General features: G+C 53.5%; 1 protein-coding gene across 1 annotated transcript in view; it reads right to left on the reverse strand.

Moving 5' to 3' along the window:
* Positions 1–2045: 2045 nt before the first annotated feature.
* Positions 2046–16809, reverse strand: part of ERG (v-ets avian erythroblastosis virus E26 oncogene homolog) — an 86909-nt gene continuing 72145 nt past the window's right edge. Inside the window, exons 6-10 of the mRNA XM_004675372.2 lie at positions 16459–16530; positions 11373–11435; positions 10663–10719; positions 10017–10064; positions 2046–3818 (exon numbers count right to left, since the gene is read on the reverse strand). Coding sequence (XP_004675429.2) covers positions 3298–3818; positions 10017–10064; positions 10663–10719; positions 11373–11435; positions 16459–16530 — 761 coding nt within the window. The 3' untranslated portion in view covers positions 2046–3297. The remainder of the gene's footprint in view (positions 3819–10016; positions 10065–10662; positions 10720–11372; positions 11436–16458; positions 16531–16809) is intronic.

Raw genomic sequence — 16809 nt, forward strand, 5'->3', positions numbered from 1 at the left:
AGGAAAAGCTTAAGGGGTTGACGACCCTGGGTCCCTGAGCTAGGGATGAGGGGCAGAGTCTGTGAAGTGTCATGTCTAACACACTGCCGTGGCCTGGCTCCTCACTTTGAGCCCAGGATAAATAAAGAGGTTCGAGTTTCGAGAAAGTTTTGACTTCTAGACCCAACACTTGCCCTATTTGACATGAAGACATTTTTAACAAGGCAGCTTTTTATAAAGAGAAGGTACCGCAGTTTTCATAGCATGAATAGACTAAGGTGACTTTAATCTCTATTATTGGAGATGGCTTATGTGGGCTTTCTTTTTGTCTTTGAATGATGTTGTTCTCTTACTGCAGGTGGCAAGGTCTTGAGGAGGGGTGGTAACTGCAGACAGAATGTTCTCCTCCTCACCTGCCCAGCTCCCCGGCATGGGTCACCTCTGGCACCTGTTCTCCAGGGATGTGTTCCAGGCCGTTGCTAGCTGGCAGGTGTGGCGGCAGCCCGGAGAGGCCTGGAGGGGCAGAGAGCCCTCAGCTACCTGGGTCCTGCCAGGCCCCTGCACTGCTGTTGCCCCTGGGATGCAGCAAGGCGTCAGAGTGGGAGCAAAATGGGACATCTTTGCTGAGATCTGGGGACACTGGGATTCTAGCAAATACAGAAGCAAAGCTTATGCACGAAGAGGCTGTGTCTTTTACTTGTGGGGGAGAGAGGAAATGGGGTGGGTGTGGGCACGCACGCGTGCCCACCTGTGTGCCCACTGGGTGCCCCAACTGGCAGGAGCAGCAGAGAAAAGGCTCCTCGTGTAATCATGAGTGAACTGGAGAGTGCAGTGCAAGCGATTATGCAGGAACAGAGCGTTCACATGACTTTAAGACATAACTTACGAGTCATTTGTTCGGGAGGGCTCAGCCCTGGCGCGTTGTCCAAATGCCTCTCGGTGCTCGCGCCGTCAAGCCCACTGATCATCTGGATGGGGTGGGGCCTGGCTAACTGAGAACATCTGTTAAAATCGAACATGCTCATCACGTCTTGTTTTGTTATTCTGCTCGTGATACAATCTTGGAGAGTGGCACTGAGTGATTACTCGAGTAAATGTGGACTTTTAAGCGGAATGTAGGTGTGCCTGGACGTCACATGCCTTGCAAGATGAGAAGGACGGCTTTTTCCGTGAGAACAGCCCGGGGCGCGCCTGCCGCCAGCTTTCATGCTTTTATTTGTGTATTATTTTCCCTAAGGAGAAGCGGGCGCTCTGCAGGCCTTCCCCCAGCTGCTGCAAAGTGATGGATGTAGCCAGATCTCACCCACTTCAAGACACTGCCAGCATGGCCACAGCCCCGAGGTTTGGCAACTTCGTTTAATCAGCAAAAGGGTTACAGAGTGCAAAGCCGGCCAAGCGGCTCTGCCCCGGTCAGTTCAGACCTGAGACCATCCTCGGGCCTGCTCCCTCCCGCCTGGCCCTGGGTCCCGCCTCTCGGCTCCCTCCCCTGCGCCCAGCTTGACAGCAGGGGGCACCCAGGGAGAAGAGGACAAGGGGACTTGACTAGACACAAGCACAGCAAGAGCTGAGAGGTCAGGGTCCAGGCTGGTGAGTCCCAGTGCCCGGCGGGCCTGAGGGACGGCGCACGAGACAGCAAGAGGCGGCTCTGGCTCCCTGCAAGGGAGAAAACGCGGCCATCCAGGGGCATTTAGCAACCGTCATGAAGGTGGCATGAAATGGGTGCTTGTTCACCGCTCAACACGTTTTAGGATCGCAGCAGGAATCGGGGGTGACTGGCTGGGGCCTGATCGGGAATGTCTACAGGACAGCTTCCGTTCTAGGGGTGTCTTTCTAGTCTGGGGATGAGTCCAGGAACCTCTGGCCCTTGGGCTCCAGAAGGTTGGGATGACAGGCCGTGGGCCAGATGGGCCCAGAGAGGCACCCCCAGCGCCAGGCCCGTGGCTGCCCGGTGAGGGGGCGCCTCTCCCAAGAAAGCGCGGTGGCCGCTGACACTGCACCCACCGCGTTCAGCACAAGCGTGTCCGGGCCACTCAGAAAGTCCAAGGCAGACGCCTGTGTCACTCCGATGTGCCATGCTAGGCCAAGCTTACTTTATTACATACATTCTGCATTCTAAGAACTAATAACTTCATATTGTAAACATTAAGCATACAGAGTTAAAATTCAAGGCCACATTGTATCATTGATTGTCTCTTTTGTTGTGTATCTTTGGCTGGCCGAGATCAACTCGTAGTGTATAAATGCATAAGTTATATAATTATTATATAAAAAGGGGAAAAAACACTGACTTGTATACTTCGTTCTGACAAACGCACAGCGTTCGCGACTCCAAAGGAAAACTGCAGCCCGCCTGACCCCAGGGCCAAGGTGGTTCCGGGTGGGGGCTCGCTTGCCTGCCGCTGTGGAGAACACAGCCCCCCCGTAACGATGAGGTCCTGAACGTGCCTTTTAGTTATCAGACAATTCCAGTTAAAGATTTCTTTGGACACACACGCCAGAGATGCCTGCTTTGGCTTCCGACCGTCCGGCTCCCTCCCTCTCTCAGGCCTTGACCTTCCTCAGCACTGGGTGGGCCTAACCCGGCCACCCCAGCCTCACGACTGCGACCCCGCCACCGGCCCAGCGCCGCCCGGCCCAGTCTTGACTGCTTGAGAGGTGCCCTCCCAGGCTGTCTCCCGCCCTCTCCCTGCTCACCTCCCCCCGCCCTCGGCCTACACCCACTCACTCTCTGTCACATGCTCAGTCCCTGTCGGCTCCGAGGCCATAACGCTGCAAAGGACCTGGACACCTTGGGTGGTCTTCACAGTTAGAGCAGCCGGCTCTCCAGCCCATGGGCTGAACTGGGTGTCCCCCCGGGCCCCGAGAGCCGGCGAGTTCACGCCAGCGTCCGCTGTGGGGCCACCGCCGCGTGCTCAGCGTTTCCGTCTTGATATGTTTCTACTTTTAAATACAGGTAGTTTTCCTTCAAATGACGTCATTACGGTGTGTTTGGTGCAGACTGTGGTATCTCTATTGCTTTAGTTGCGTCCCGGGTTAGCTAGCGGAGCCCAGACCCGAGGACTAGTCCCTGGGGCTCGGCATCTCCCGACCTCCCTCCAGCGTCCACTGAACAGTGTCCACGTCCCGGACGTCTGTGGCGTCCTCGGCTGTGATAGTGACGCTTTAGTAATCCCCTCCCGCCAACCACCCCCGGCTTCCTCCCCAGCCCCCGGTCTCGCTCCGGCTCCCCTCCTGAGGCACTTGTCGGCTCCGTGGTCTCCAACAAGCTCGTGGCCGGTCTGGTGGTCGCGGGTTGCTGGGAAAGGTCTCTCCGGGCCTTTAGTAGTAGGAGCCCAGGTGGGACGTCATGTGGCCGGCGGGGAGCCTGGTGTTCGGGTAGATGCCTCCGGTGGGGGAATTCCAGTAGGGGTTCGGGGCGGCGAAGAAGCTGGACGAGGTCACGGGCAGGGCGGGCGGGTGCGGCGCCACGAAGTTCATCTTCTGCGGGTGCGCGTGGTAGGAGCCCACGTACGGCAGGTCCGAGGGGTACTTGTACAGGGACGACTCGGGGGGGTGGGGCTGCAGGGCCTGGGCGATGCCGTGGAAGTCGAACTTGTAGGCGTAGCGCTTGCCGTGGACCTTGGTCATGATGTTCTTGTCGTAGTAGTAGCGCAGGGCGCGGCTCAGCTTGTCATAGTTCATGTTGGGCTTGCTCTTGCGCTCTCCCCAGCGCCGCGCCACCTCGTCGGGGTCCGTCATCTTGAACTCCCCGTTGGTGCCCTCCCAGGTGATGCAGCTGGAGTTGGAGCTGTCCGACAGGAGCTCCAGGAGGAACTGCCAGAGCTGGATCTGTCCGCTCCCTAGCGAGGCGGGGGAAGGCAACAGCATGAGATCGGTCCTTACTCTTGGTTACCATTTAACGATGTATTTATTCATGCATACGGAGCCGGGGTGCAGGCCAGAGGCGGGGGGAAGGTGAGAGCGTTCACCCAGACAGAGCAGAGAGCAGAACAGGCAGGAGGGGGGGAGCTGAAACACACTGCTGAGGGGGGCAGCAGGCGGGTCAGCAGAGGACAGTTCCAGGGCCGGGCGCTCCCACCGCAGAGAAGCAGGGCTGTGGCCGCTGCCTCATCCCCTTCCCCGCGGCTGGGCACCATCCCTTGGCTGCTAGGTGTGGGGGCTCTCGCTGCACGGCCCCCTCTTCTCCAGAGAAGGCCCTGGGCTGCTCCAGGCCTGCGTCGTGCACCCCCAGCAGCTCCCCAGTAGAGGGACGGACACAGAGGTCCCAGAGGCTGCCCCAGGGCTCAAGGAGACGCCAGGCCTGAGATGCCATTCACACCCCAGGCCCCGGGGACAGAGTGAGGCCTGCTCGGTCCTGCCCTGCCCGCTCGAGGCCCTTCTCCCCGGGGCATGCCCTGGGTGGTCACTCGCACAAGGGGCTCTATTCCAGCTCCGTGTCGGGCGAGCCGGCCTCAGTGGAGGATCCGTGGGGACTCTGGGGCTGCCTGTCAGCCCAGGTTCTTCTGGAATGCAGGGAATTGCTATGGGGCAGGTTCTGGTGGCTCCAGCCCTCTCTGGCTCCCTCAGAAGAACATTCGGGTCGGCCTGTGTGGGAAGGCTGATGTGTCCTATCTGGGAGGCAGCGAGTGCCACGGTGTGGTGGCAGGAATGACTTCATGCCATTTATACTGGCGAGGTCACGTAAAATAATACAAGTCAGATGGAGGAAATGAACTCCTAAAAAGTTTATGGAAAAACAAATAGAGAATGGAAGTAAACACTGTTATTTCTAACATAACATTTTGCTGGCACTCGGAACGTGAATCTGTCCAAACCTTTCCTAGAACAGAATTAACCCTCTCAAAATGAGGAAGTTTAGGGGAAAAAAAAAAGTTGGCTCTCTTTCAAACCAGATCACCCATTTCCAGTGCGTGGGCAAATGGATGGTCACGGAAATCCACGCGTGTGCAGCCCTGCGCCGGACGCCCACTGTCCGGTAGTTTCCAAAAGAAAAACCGCTGCGGGGCGTGATCTCGCCTCTTGGGCTCCTAGTGAGACTCTGACTTGGTTAATGAGGCTTCACCCCCTGGGCGTGCACACCGGCACCGTCAGAGGTACCGAGCCGGCTTCATGGTTTATTAAATTCGAAGCGCAATCGGGGCTCATCATTCTGGCCGCGGCGTGACACAGCGTTAAGATGACATATGGCTCCCTGGGGGAGCAAAGCCTGTGAGCGCCAGCGTGATGCTGAGGAGCAGCAGTTCTCGTGCTGAGCAGGTCTGAGAGGCATCAAACGCGGAGAAGAGGCGGCTGGCTCCTCCCAGGCCCCAGCTCCAGCGCCCGTGGGCTGAGCGCCAAAAAGATCGCCTCTCACTATAAACATCAATAGATGTGATAACAGGACTGAACTAACTTTAACTGGCGGCTGTTCAGGGAATTGATGTCATGTAAAAATCAATAATAAATTAGTTTTGTCCGCATTCTTTCCACCATAGAAGTAGGACTCTCTATAAATCGTCCAACTCGTAAATCGTCGTTTCCACATCAGCTACATGGAAATGGATGTGCTGGAGAATTCATCCATTCGCGGCGCCGTGAGAAAGGTCAGCGTTTGCTAAACATGTTCTGGAAAATTATCATTTTCAGTCTAGCAACACATTTGAAATGTATTAACAGCTTGTCGTTGATGGCAATGAGGCCTTTGCTTTTTCGGGACCACATACTCAAACTGTTCCCAATCAATTTCTGTTGCCCCAACATATCATTAATATGCATTGAAAAAAATTCTAAGAATAGTAAGAGAAAGCCATATGGTTCTAGTATGTGTGTTGTAACCAAAGGATTATAACTTGAGAAAAGTCCACATAGGACCTGGGAATAGGGAAAGACTGAATTTTGATCTAACCATCGAACATACGCTTCAACATAAACACAGAGTTGTCTGAAAATAAGTGTTGAGTGTCAGCTTCTTCCCAGAGAGAAAGCAATTCCGCTGAATGTCTGTAAATACACAGACCCTCAGAGACGGTGACATCTCTCCGGATCTCCTTTGCCTTTTAGGAATTTGTCCCTTATGCACTTCCTTTACACACGTGAATTGGATCAAAAGCCACAGACAAATGGCTCAGCTGTCTCCTGCTTCTGAAGAACCAGAAAGCCAGGGATCTACATTATGGCTAAAAACCCAAAGCTCAAAGATGTATGAGCAAGTTCTCAGTAGACGATTTCACCCTGTACTTTAAGCCACAGAGCTCAGCTCTCATACAGGTCCAGGGCCTGGGGGAATTAGATCCCCGGACACAAAATTCATCAGCCTCCAGCCAAGAATGAAAGCGGCCAGGCAGACGTCAGCGTCTAGGGAGACGGCAAGAAGTGTGATGCCATGTCACGCTCACTTAGCGCCTGTGACCGAACCCCTCACGGTCACCAAGAACAAGGAGTCGCCGAGGACCTTGAAGGTGGCTGAGCAGCCACAACCCGTGGGGACCCCGCACTGCTGTAGCCACAGACTACCAGTGGCATTGCGACCCGGGATGCCCACGCAAGAAGAGCCCAGTCTGGTCACACCTGAGTAGACTCGGCCACCAGTGAGAGGACCTCACGCGAAAGGCTTGCCAGTCCACGCACCATGGTGGCACCCTCAACCGACCTTCTCACTGCCGGGAGGACATCCTGGAACACGGCTAAGAAGCGCCACTTCTGCTCTAACTCTGTCCCAAGGTGATTAAGCAGCCAGGAGGGGTTGGTAGCAAGGGTGGTGAGCCCGCCCCCTGGAGGAGAGCCCAGTGGGGTGAGGGGGAGCGAGGCCGGTGGACGAGGACAGAGGGCAGTTCTTTCATTCTGGGGACAAATGTGATCTCGGGGTGTGATCAAAGATGAAGGACACGGTAGCAGAGAGGAGCCTGCCGAGAACGAAAAACCACAAAACGGTTGATGAACCACAGAGAAAGCAGAGCTGGGAGTGATTCGGCTGCTGTGGCGACTGGGCAGGGCACACGGAGGGGGCCCGTGGCCCAGCTGAGGACGTAGGCACGTGGCAGTCACTTGGGGCCACCGTCTGCATTGGCCGGGAGCTGTAGGAGAGCCCGGGTGTGCAGCCTGGACCGGCCACCACGCTGCCGGCCCGTACCGGAGGCCCGTGCAGGAGGGGAGGCCAGCGTGGTGGCCAGGAGCACCATGCTGGAACTGGCACCTGGGGAAGCCTGCTCTGTCACTTCTGGGTCCGGGGCCACCCCCAGGCCCGGCCCTCCGCGCCTCAGCATCTTCAGCTGTTGCTGGGTTGCTGGGAACAGCACTGTCTTACACTGTCTTTACACAAAGACGAACGCAGTATGCCGATGCACCGTGACACGTCTGGGCTGGAAACCAGCAGGGGAGGGTCCATCGCACCCAGACAGGGGAGGCCCCAGGAAGTCACCTCCACAGAGCACACGTCGGCGGTGCAGAGCTGGGTGGGGTGGCCGGCACCCTTGGGAGCCCTGTTCCGGACGCTTCACCTGGGGTGGATTAACCCCTTCACCCGCCTGCCACTGCACCGATCATTCTACAGCTGCTGGTAGAAACGGAGTAGATCTCAGAGAAGCTGAGCGACTTAGTCGGCCTCAGGCAGCAAGAGCCGGGGCCAGCTCAGGCCAGGACGCCCAGCGCTGCGCGGACCACTGCTGGACACGCCGCTGCCTGCCCTTCGGCACTGCTCAGCGGCGGCAGCGTGAGCACGTGTGTCCGAGCCATCTGCCCCCAGGAGCAGGTCCCCGCCGTCCGGCTGAGCGCAGAGGCCCTGCGTGGTGCAGACCAACACTGTCCTATCTGCACCCCAGCCTCGGTCCGTCTCACTCAGAAAAGCTCCCTTTTCTGGTGTTGGAATGAGCCGAAGTGGTGGGGTGCAAAACCCTCCTCCCTGGCCTCTGTAGCCCCCGTTTTCCAAAACTTCCCTCCCCCTTCCTGCTTAGCCAGCGGCAGCACAGGGCAAGAAAACACCCCAGAGTTCAGGGACAGGGAACAGGTGCAAATCCACATCTGATCCCTGGCCAGGGAGGGACCCCCCAGGGCGCAGCAGACCCCTCCTGTCTCCCCACTGCTCCCCTCAGCAGTGCGTTTCAGTCCATCTGCCTGTTCTGCTCCCCGCTCTGTCTCTGGTGAGTCCTCTCACCCTCTGCACCTCTGGCCTGCACCCCAGTTCTTCTACACATAAGCAAATAGACCTTACCAAAAAATCAAAACAGAGCTATCAGCGTTATCTGGGGATCACGGAGGCAGCTGGGGGACGCGGTAGCAGGTGTGAGGCGGGAGGCGCCCAGGCGCTGGGCCCAGCTGCTGGGGGAGGCCAGAGCCGTGGCGGCGGCAGGGTTGGGCAGCATGCAACCCTGTGCCCACTAGCCAGCAGGACACAAGCCCCTCGCGGCTGCGGTCGGCATCGCACTGTTCCTTGCTTGGCTCCACGCAGCAGATAAGTACAGAGCAGCGTGGCCAGCGTGGCCTGGTCGCCGCGTGCCTCGTCGAAGGTCTTCGCTGCATGTGCTCTCGTCCCCCTCCCACTCTGGCGGTTGCCGTCTGTGGTAATAAAGGACGGTGGGTGTGTGGCGGAGGTTGCGGTGTGCTAACAGCACCTGAAGGGGGATCTTACACCTCCAAATCACCTAACGGCTGCAAATCAATGCCACCGCCATAGAAAGTATAGAATAAATAATGAAATTTTAAAAACATCACAACGGAACGTCGCAGATGCTGAGGCTCAGTAGTGATGACACTCCGCGGCTCACGGTGCAGACTGCCCTGGGAGACACTGGCTGGAGCCTGGTTTTTCCGCGCCCAGCCCCGCCGGGCCTCAGAGCCCAGGCGTCTCCATTCCCGCTTGGCCTCGCGCTGAGCCCGGGACATCCTGGCACTGAGCTCGCTGCCAAGAGTGTGCAGCGTGTGCTGAGGGCTTCTGCAGCCGGTGCCAGCACAGCTGTTTCTGCTCTGAACGCAAACAGAAAACACAATCTGGTCGGCGCTGCAAAGCGATGCCAGGCGACAACCCCTGCAAGGTACCGGCTCCCAGCGGGTCGGGGGCGGTGGTACAGCCTGTGGCGTCAGAGCCAGGGCCTGGCCGCTCGCAGACGAGGGGCCTACACTCCTCGTGACCACGGCTCTCCTCCCTGCCCTCTGGAACATGACGCTGCCTGCTGTGGGGTGGGATGGGTGGCATCCCGCCAGCCCCTGCCAAGTTTCTGCACTGGAGTTCTAACGTCACCCCAATACCTCCAATGCGACCTTATTTGGAAACAGGGTCTCCGCAGAGGTCACTGCGTTACACGGAGGTTGTCAGGGTGGGGCTCAGTCCAACAGGATGCTGGCCCGATAAAAAGGAAAATCCTGGACACAGACAAACAGGAGGAAGGCGAGGTGAAGAGACCCGCCAGAAGACAGCCCCAACTCCAAGGAGGGAGCCACTCCTGGGACAGAGTGGCCCTCGAGGTGCTCAGGAGGAGCTGTCCCGTTGGCACCTGACGCCTTGATTCTGGAATACCCCAGAGCTGTGAGCCAAGAAGAGTCTCCACCCACTCTGCTTTAGCATTGTGGGAAGACTGGTTCAGCTTGGGTTTGGTGCGTGTGCTCTTCGCTGAAGCTAACGTCTTCATTTAAACCCACCCATTCTTTTTCCACGTGGGCAAATGAAAATTGGCTCAGGGTTTCATGGAGGACAGGTGGAGAAGGCATGGCCCGTCCAGGCTGTGGGTGCTATTCAAAATGTCCCATTTATGGCATCAGGGAAGGAGCTGGAGGGACTACACAGTCAAGCAAGTCAGAAGGACAAAGACACACACTGCGCATTTCACATGGTGAAGGATGTGGCAAAGCCAGGAGACACCACACATGAAGTTTCTGAGGTAGCGAGGGGAAGGGAGGTGGGGTCAAGGGGACATAGGCATGGTGGTGGGAAAAGGCCAGCCCTGTTCTTGGTTAGGCCCGGCTGTGGGATGATATATCGAAAAGCTGGTAGAACAAGAAAACAAGAGTCACCACGACCTGGAATTAACGTTTTATGAGCAAAATCATCAACAGCAGAAATATCTCACCTGGATTTGCAAGGCGGCTACTGGTTGGTCCAAGAATCTGGTAAGGATCTACAACAGAAAGAACAGGAGTCAACTCTGGGGTGATGGCGGTGCCGAGGTGAACCACTGAGCCTCCCAACGCCAGAGCCCTGCCCCCAGAGCCCTGCCCCCAGCTCCCAAGAGGCAGACAGCTCCCTGGCAGCTAAGAGACTCTGCTGCTCAAGGCCTCCTCTTGGCAGCCGAGCTCAGGACTGCTGGCCAAGTGTCCCGGCACAAAAAGGGCAAAGTGTGTTAAGTCCCCTGGGCCACGCGGGGCCACACAGCCCGCAGCAGGGGCAGCATCAAACCCACCGCCTTCCCACACTGGACTCTGCCCGTGCTGGTGTGGCAGCACCCTGAGAGGAGAAGTAAAAAGAGCTTGCAAAGCACAGAGAAACAGCTAGCGCCGAGCCCACTGGTGTAGTGCTCATATTAATGCGCAGGTTTGGGGAATGTTTTAGCAAAGCCTGCAGTCATCGGGAGTAGACAGGTAACCTGGTGTGTGTTCTCTATATAAAGCAGTCATAAAAAAGACAAAGTGGAGTTAATTTCATTGAGAAAGTGACACGTTCAGAAACACTCCATAGCACCTGCTTCTTAGGGACGCAGAAAGACCCTTGGGACATACCTAACTGAGGACGCTGGTCTTCAGTCTTGGGCACTGTGGAAGGAGATGGTTGAGCAGCTGAAAATACAGAAGTACAAAAGAAAATCAGCTGTGATTTTTATTTGGCCATTAGTTCTTGATGCTGTTGTATAATCGTTTCATCAACTATTTTAGTTATTAACATAGTAGTCTTGCTCTTTGAATAAGAAATACTTGATGATTAATTTTTTTTTCTTGCCAAGGAGACCAAATACGAAAAAAGAGAGTGGGTCCTCTACATTATTTTAAAAGTTTATTTGTATTTTGCTTTTTTCAAAAATGGGAAAAAAAGAATTTGAGATTCCTTACCAAACAATTTTAAATGACTCCATCTACAGTAACTAGATAAAGGGAAGCTGCCAGGAAAATAAAAAGAAAGCAGAGGATACTTGTAGACATGGCAAAGATTGGGTAATCACCCACTATTCAATCCACACTCAAACATTCCAGAAGGCATGGATGAGTCCATGCTGAGGTATATTACATCATTTCTTTCTTTCTACTATAGAAGTAGGTATAAACCCCATAGAGAAAGAATCACAGCAAAATAAAGATCACTTGGGCTTTGTCCACAATGGGGCAAACATTTTACATGTTAAAGAAACATAGGTGAACTACAGAAATTATTGTCACATCGAGTTATCCACTGCCCTGTGGTATTCAGGTGCCAGGGGTGGGGGCCAATACCCTACCTTTCGATGGGGGGGTCGGGTGGCCCGTCCAGGCTGATCTCCGAGGTGGTTCATAAGGTAGATCTACAAGCACAATGAAAATCACTAAAAGATCATGTATAAAAACACAAATAGATACTTTGTGTTTGGGGGTTTTGTTCATCAGACTAAATGGTGTGCAAAAATATCCAGTAATACAAAGAAATGTTCAACTTGGATTCAACTGCATTTGGCTATTATTTACAGATTATACTTTTGTATGTATTTTTGATCTAAAATTTTCTTCACACGTTCATTGGAACACTCCCACTGAGATTCTTACAGAGTTGCCTGGATCTTCTGAAATAATTTTCTACAGTCATCTGTTAAGACCATTTTAAAAGTTTCTTGCCATTGAGTGTGTCCTGCTTTTAACAGGGCTACCTAAACCCAGCCCTTTATTATCTTCTTGATCCATCCAAAACAGAGCCCACAACTCTGATGATTCAACTAATTCCTGCTTGAAATCGGTCCCTTAAACCACCCGACGATATTTGTGCTCTTCCCCCCCCCCCCCCCCCCCCACCCCGGGAAGCCAGCTCTGCCTCCTTGGCCTTTGATTTGCCAGCTGCCTCTCTCAGCCAGCCCGAGTTCCCCTTGGGAATCTCATCCTTTTATAACAAGTCAATCTTAACTGTATATTTTTCTACACAAATGTCTACTTTTTCTATCTCTAAATGAATTTGCAATTTCTCTACAATTCTATGAAATCAACTGCAAGACTGAAGAGCACTTTCCTCACATGGCAACAATAACCTTTAAGAGTTTAAGAATATGTCACTGTACTTAGTTTACTATCATTTATCCCATAAACCTTCATCACACTTTGCAAACGTAAATTCAATCACTATACTTCCACATCCTCAGTGTATGTCCCGTTAATAAGTATGAAGACTCTAAGTTATTTCAAGTTCTTTTCAAAAACATTATTCAATCCTATTACAGGATCATTTCAAAACTATGTCTTCTTGGATATTTAGGTCTCAGCTCAATGCCAGGTGTCCTTATAGGCCAGCTACAGACACCTCATCAGGTAACTGCTGCCAGGCACCTGGAACGGTTCTAAGATCTCACTTGGAGGGCAGGGCACTGCAATTTGTGTAAAACCTTTCTTTAAACAGATCATCTAACTTTGTTTGGAATTGGCAATTTGGTGGATCACTCTTCAAAGAGCTCGACTCTATTGCAAAAAATGTGTCTCTTCCTATTTTCATATCCCAAGGAGAATAGCAATGAAATGCAATGCGAAATTCAATACAGAATCGCGCTAACTTATGTGGTCTGTTTGGCGACAAGCACTGCAGCTAGTGTGGTCTGTGAAATTCTATCCTCCAGAGCTTTGGTTGAGTTAATGATGTTTCTCTTCAACTGCTATTGCCCACCACTCCCTCTCGCTGGCATCTTTGCATTTTGGAACTGTTTGTCCTTCCCACACAGCTCCTTAGAGTCTCACTTTTCTGGTGTTGTGGTTACACGGGAGAATTAAATCTGCAAGTGCTATCCATTTTCAACTAAACTTCAGCTTATGTTTGGGAGGACTTCAGACAGGGATTCTCATCCAGTTGCATTTAAAAAAAAAAAAATGGTTAGCCAGAATTTTAACTGGAGAATCATCTCAAAAGGAAAATTTACTCATAAGGCAATCACAACAGGCTCTAGCCTAATTTAAGAGCAGACTGGTATATCAGCAAGAGGCTTCTGTTTACCAAATGAAAAAGCAAGATGATACATAAACACACTCTAGATTCTTATTTCTCAAAGTGTGGTCTTCAGACCAGCAATACTGGCAAGAATAGGGAGCTTGTCAGAAATGCAGAATCTCACGTTAGAGATACTCATCAGAATCTAATTTTAAAGAAGATCCCAGGTGATTTGGGTGTACCTTGAAGCTAGAGAAAGCCTGTTCTAGTTAATTCCCATTGTTCTTTTCTAGAATTCTGTGTTTCTACGGGTTTCAGAAGTGCTCCCTGGACTACACCAATACAAATAAAATGTGTGGCAAGACCTCTAGTTTGAATGCTTTACCTGAAGTATAAAAACTCTATTGGAATTAATGGCAAATATCAGTAGGCTAGCCCCAACCACTTGACATATACAAGTATTGCTCATGAAGGGTGACTGGAAAATATTAAACATCAAACTACTAAATGAAAAATATTTTGTTACTCTTTTTCATAAAACCCTTCTTAGAGTGCAAAACAATGTCCCATCTTCTCTTAAAAATAAGTTATGACATAAACACCAGGTCCGATTGGTGGCCAAGAACTATGCCAGAACATAGTTAACATGGTCCTAGAGGTACTGACGTGGGAGAGGAGCAGGCCTATGTTTTCTTTCATAAAGTTTGGGTTCAGTGGTTCTCATCCCAGGGGTGGCTGCTTTTGATGATCCCAGGGGTGGACTCCACACCCACTCCCTTAGGATGTGACACTGGAAAATGTTGCTAAGACAGGAGATGACCAGCCAGGGCCTTTCAGCAACTACATCACCTCAAAGCAGTATGCTCTTGAGGAGTTACATATACTCTGATGGCTTGAAAAAATTATGACTTCATGTATATTTGTTAGTTGTTTTTTAGTGATGGTAGATCCTATGACTCCTAATTAGAACATATTTTACATTTAATTTTTGGCAGTCATTTCAATACACTCTTCATTTCCCTTCAAATTTGTTCTTCAAGGTAATTAACTCACAGCTCTGGCAGAAGGGCCCAGGTTGGAGGCTGCTTTTGGCTTTGATTCTGCTGTTTTTTCTCTGACAGTCTGTGTTTAATAAGTGAACTTTATAAAGGCCGCTTCATGGGCGGCGTGGGGGTACCATGGAAATCTGTGATATGCCATGGCTTAGATCCCAAGCCATGAGACTGCAAGTCAGGAGTTTGACTGGTATTGGTCCTTCTGCACCTGCATTTTTGTAAACTTGCTGGGTGATAGCTTCTACCTCTGAAGGTGACTCTCCCCCAGCCCTGCCTTCCACAGACAACAGAGAGTTGGGTTAACAGCCCAGCGCACAGGGTTAAGTTCACCAGCCTCCTGCTCTCCTTCCACCAGGCCCACTGAAGAGCAGCTCTCTAACCTCTCTGCCTCTACCAGCCTGTTTTGTCTCTAAAGCGCTAGCACTTGGACCACGGAGAGTCATTCTGCAGGATCCCTGCCACAAGCACAAGCCACTCTGGAGGTCCCTGGCTGCACTGGATGGGAAAGGGATGAGCCTGGCCTGTTCCCAGTGAAATTAGATGCTGATGGCAAAGACAGAAAGACCAAAAGCAACTGCCCAGAACCAAACTATGAACCTTGTTTAATGGAAGGAATTTTCAGAGTCAACCGTAACATAATTATGTCACTTTCTTGTTTTCCTCTAGATCTTACTATGTTCTTCTGAAATCCTGTATCAAAACACTGAGCTCTGGGAGGCATTTTTCCTTCCCTCTCATCTAAGTTTACAGATCTCTGTGGTTATGCTATAGCGAGGGGAAAAGCAAAGAATGCACCCAGACCGTTTGGTCTAAGAGGCTTCACTTCGCATCCGACAGAGGAGAAAGCGTGGCTCTGCTCCCCTGGGACTGGCTGCTGTGTGGCTCAGTTACAAACTCCGCAGAGGAGGAATTTGAAGTCTGAGGGGCCCGGTTAAGGAATAGCAGCTCCACAGGAATAACAGAAACTCTCCTGTCTCTTGGCAACAGATGCCCCGTGCTACTGGGCTGCCACGTGATGGGGGTGGGGGCCAAGGAAGTCCTCCATGGCACCTGCTCCTTACCTGCTCGTCAGAGGGCCCAACACTGCCCTGAAAGTTTCTGGGACTCAGCCTGTTCCTACTGACGCCACTGGAGATTTCAAGAGACCAGAGCTCCAAAAATGTGTGCTTGGCAGAGGGGGAGGGCGTTCAGAGGAGAGGTGGGGAAAGAGATTTCCGCAGGAATAACAGAAACTACCTGAGAAACACCTGGGGGGTGGGGGAGACAACGCCAGCCCTCGGCCTTGCCCCCAGGGCCCTGCCAGCCCAGCCAGTGCTGTGCAGCTAGGGCGTGGGTGAGCAGTCGGGCAGCCAGTGCAGGAAGACGCCATCCAGACGATCAGTGAAAACGGGGCAAGCAGCTGGCTCCCTGAGTCACGTTTCCGAGGCCCTGGCCAGGACTGCTGTAGGGTCAGCACCTGCGGAGCCTGCCCAGGCCTGAAACGTGCCCCCTCTTCCACTGGCCAACCCCAACCTCCCCTGATACACGGCCTCCCCCGGGGAGCTTCCACGGGGCGGTGACACCTCCCCGGCGCTCGGCAGGCGTCACTGTCGGGGGCGCCTTGGCCGGCACATTGCACGGCTGGTTGACATCCGTGAGCGTGTCCCACTGGCTGGGCCCCGCTGCTGACCCCGACGGCCATGGGAGTCAAAACGTGGTGCCGCGTGGCATCTGCCAAAGCAGCCAGAACGCCCAGCTACTGATGTGCGAGCCAGACAGCCTGCGCCCTGCCCTGCCCGGCCTGTGCCTGACACCGTCTGTGCCCGGAACAGACTCAGCTTCCTGGAATCTGGCTCGTCTTTGGATCCCCAGAGTCCGGCACCGGCGCCCACGGCACTTGGTGGGTGGTTACTGTGCGTGTGTGAGCGCCGAGGAAATGCATTACCGAGTTGTCACCCGGAAAATCTGGACGCAGCTAAACCCCTACCAGGGTCTGCGGAGCGCTGGTGCCAGGACAAGTGGGAGTGTCCCAAGGGTGCGGGGCTCCCCCAGTGCGTGACCTTCCCCGAGGAGGTCCATGCGGCCAGCCGAGCCCCGCACTCAGCGGAGGGATCCCCATCCGAGGACACCCTCATCCAGGGGCTAATCCCAGAGCCGGGTGCTGAGCAGTGAGCCGAGAGCTGACTGCTTGGAACTCCCCGGTTTTGGTGCTTGGTGAAGGGCCGGCTTGTGGGATCAAGGTCCAAAATTCACAGAGGCAGAGTCTGACTACATGGGACCCGCTGCAGACCCCCACAGGCCCTCCCTGGAGCAGGTGGCGGGGGTCCCGGAGCTCAGCAGGACCACCTTGGGGGGCGTCCCTCAGTGAACAGATCACACAGGCGGTTTTCCTACCTGGCCTAGTTGTAATTCTTTGCGTAGCTTCAGGATAGACTGAAGTATTCGGGAAAATAAAAGCTGCACCGCCTGCAGACAAAAGGAAACATGTGAAGGTCTGTGCATGGTGCTCCACCCCCAGAGGGGCTCCAACTCCAGAGGTGCTGTATCCCCAGAGGTGCTCCATCCCCAGAGGTGCTCCATCCCCAGAGATGCTCCACCCACAGTGATGCTCCACCCCCAGAGGTGCTCCACCCACAGTGATACTCCACCCCCAGAGGTGCTCCACCCACAGTGATGCTCCACCCCCAGAGGTGCTCCACCCACAGTGATGCTCCATCACCAGAGGTGCTCCACCCACAGTGATGC

Source organism: Condylura cristata, unplaced genomic scaffold (assembly GCF_000260355.1).
Source record: "Condylura cristata isolate star-nosed mole 26May11 unplaced genomic scaffold, ConCri1.0 scaffold00003, whole genome shotgun sequence".
NCBI lineage: Eukaryota > Metazoa > Chordata > Mammalia > Eulipotyphla > Talpidae > Condylura > Condylura cristata.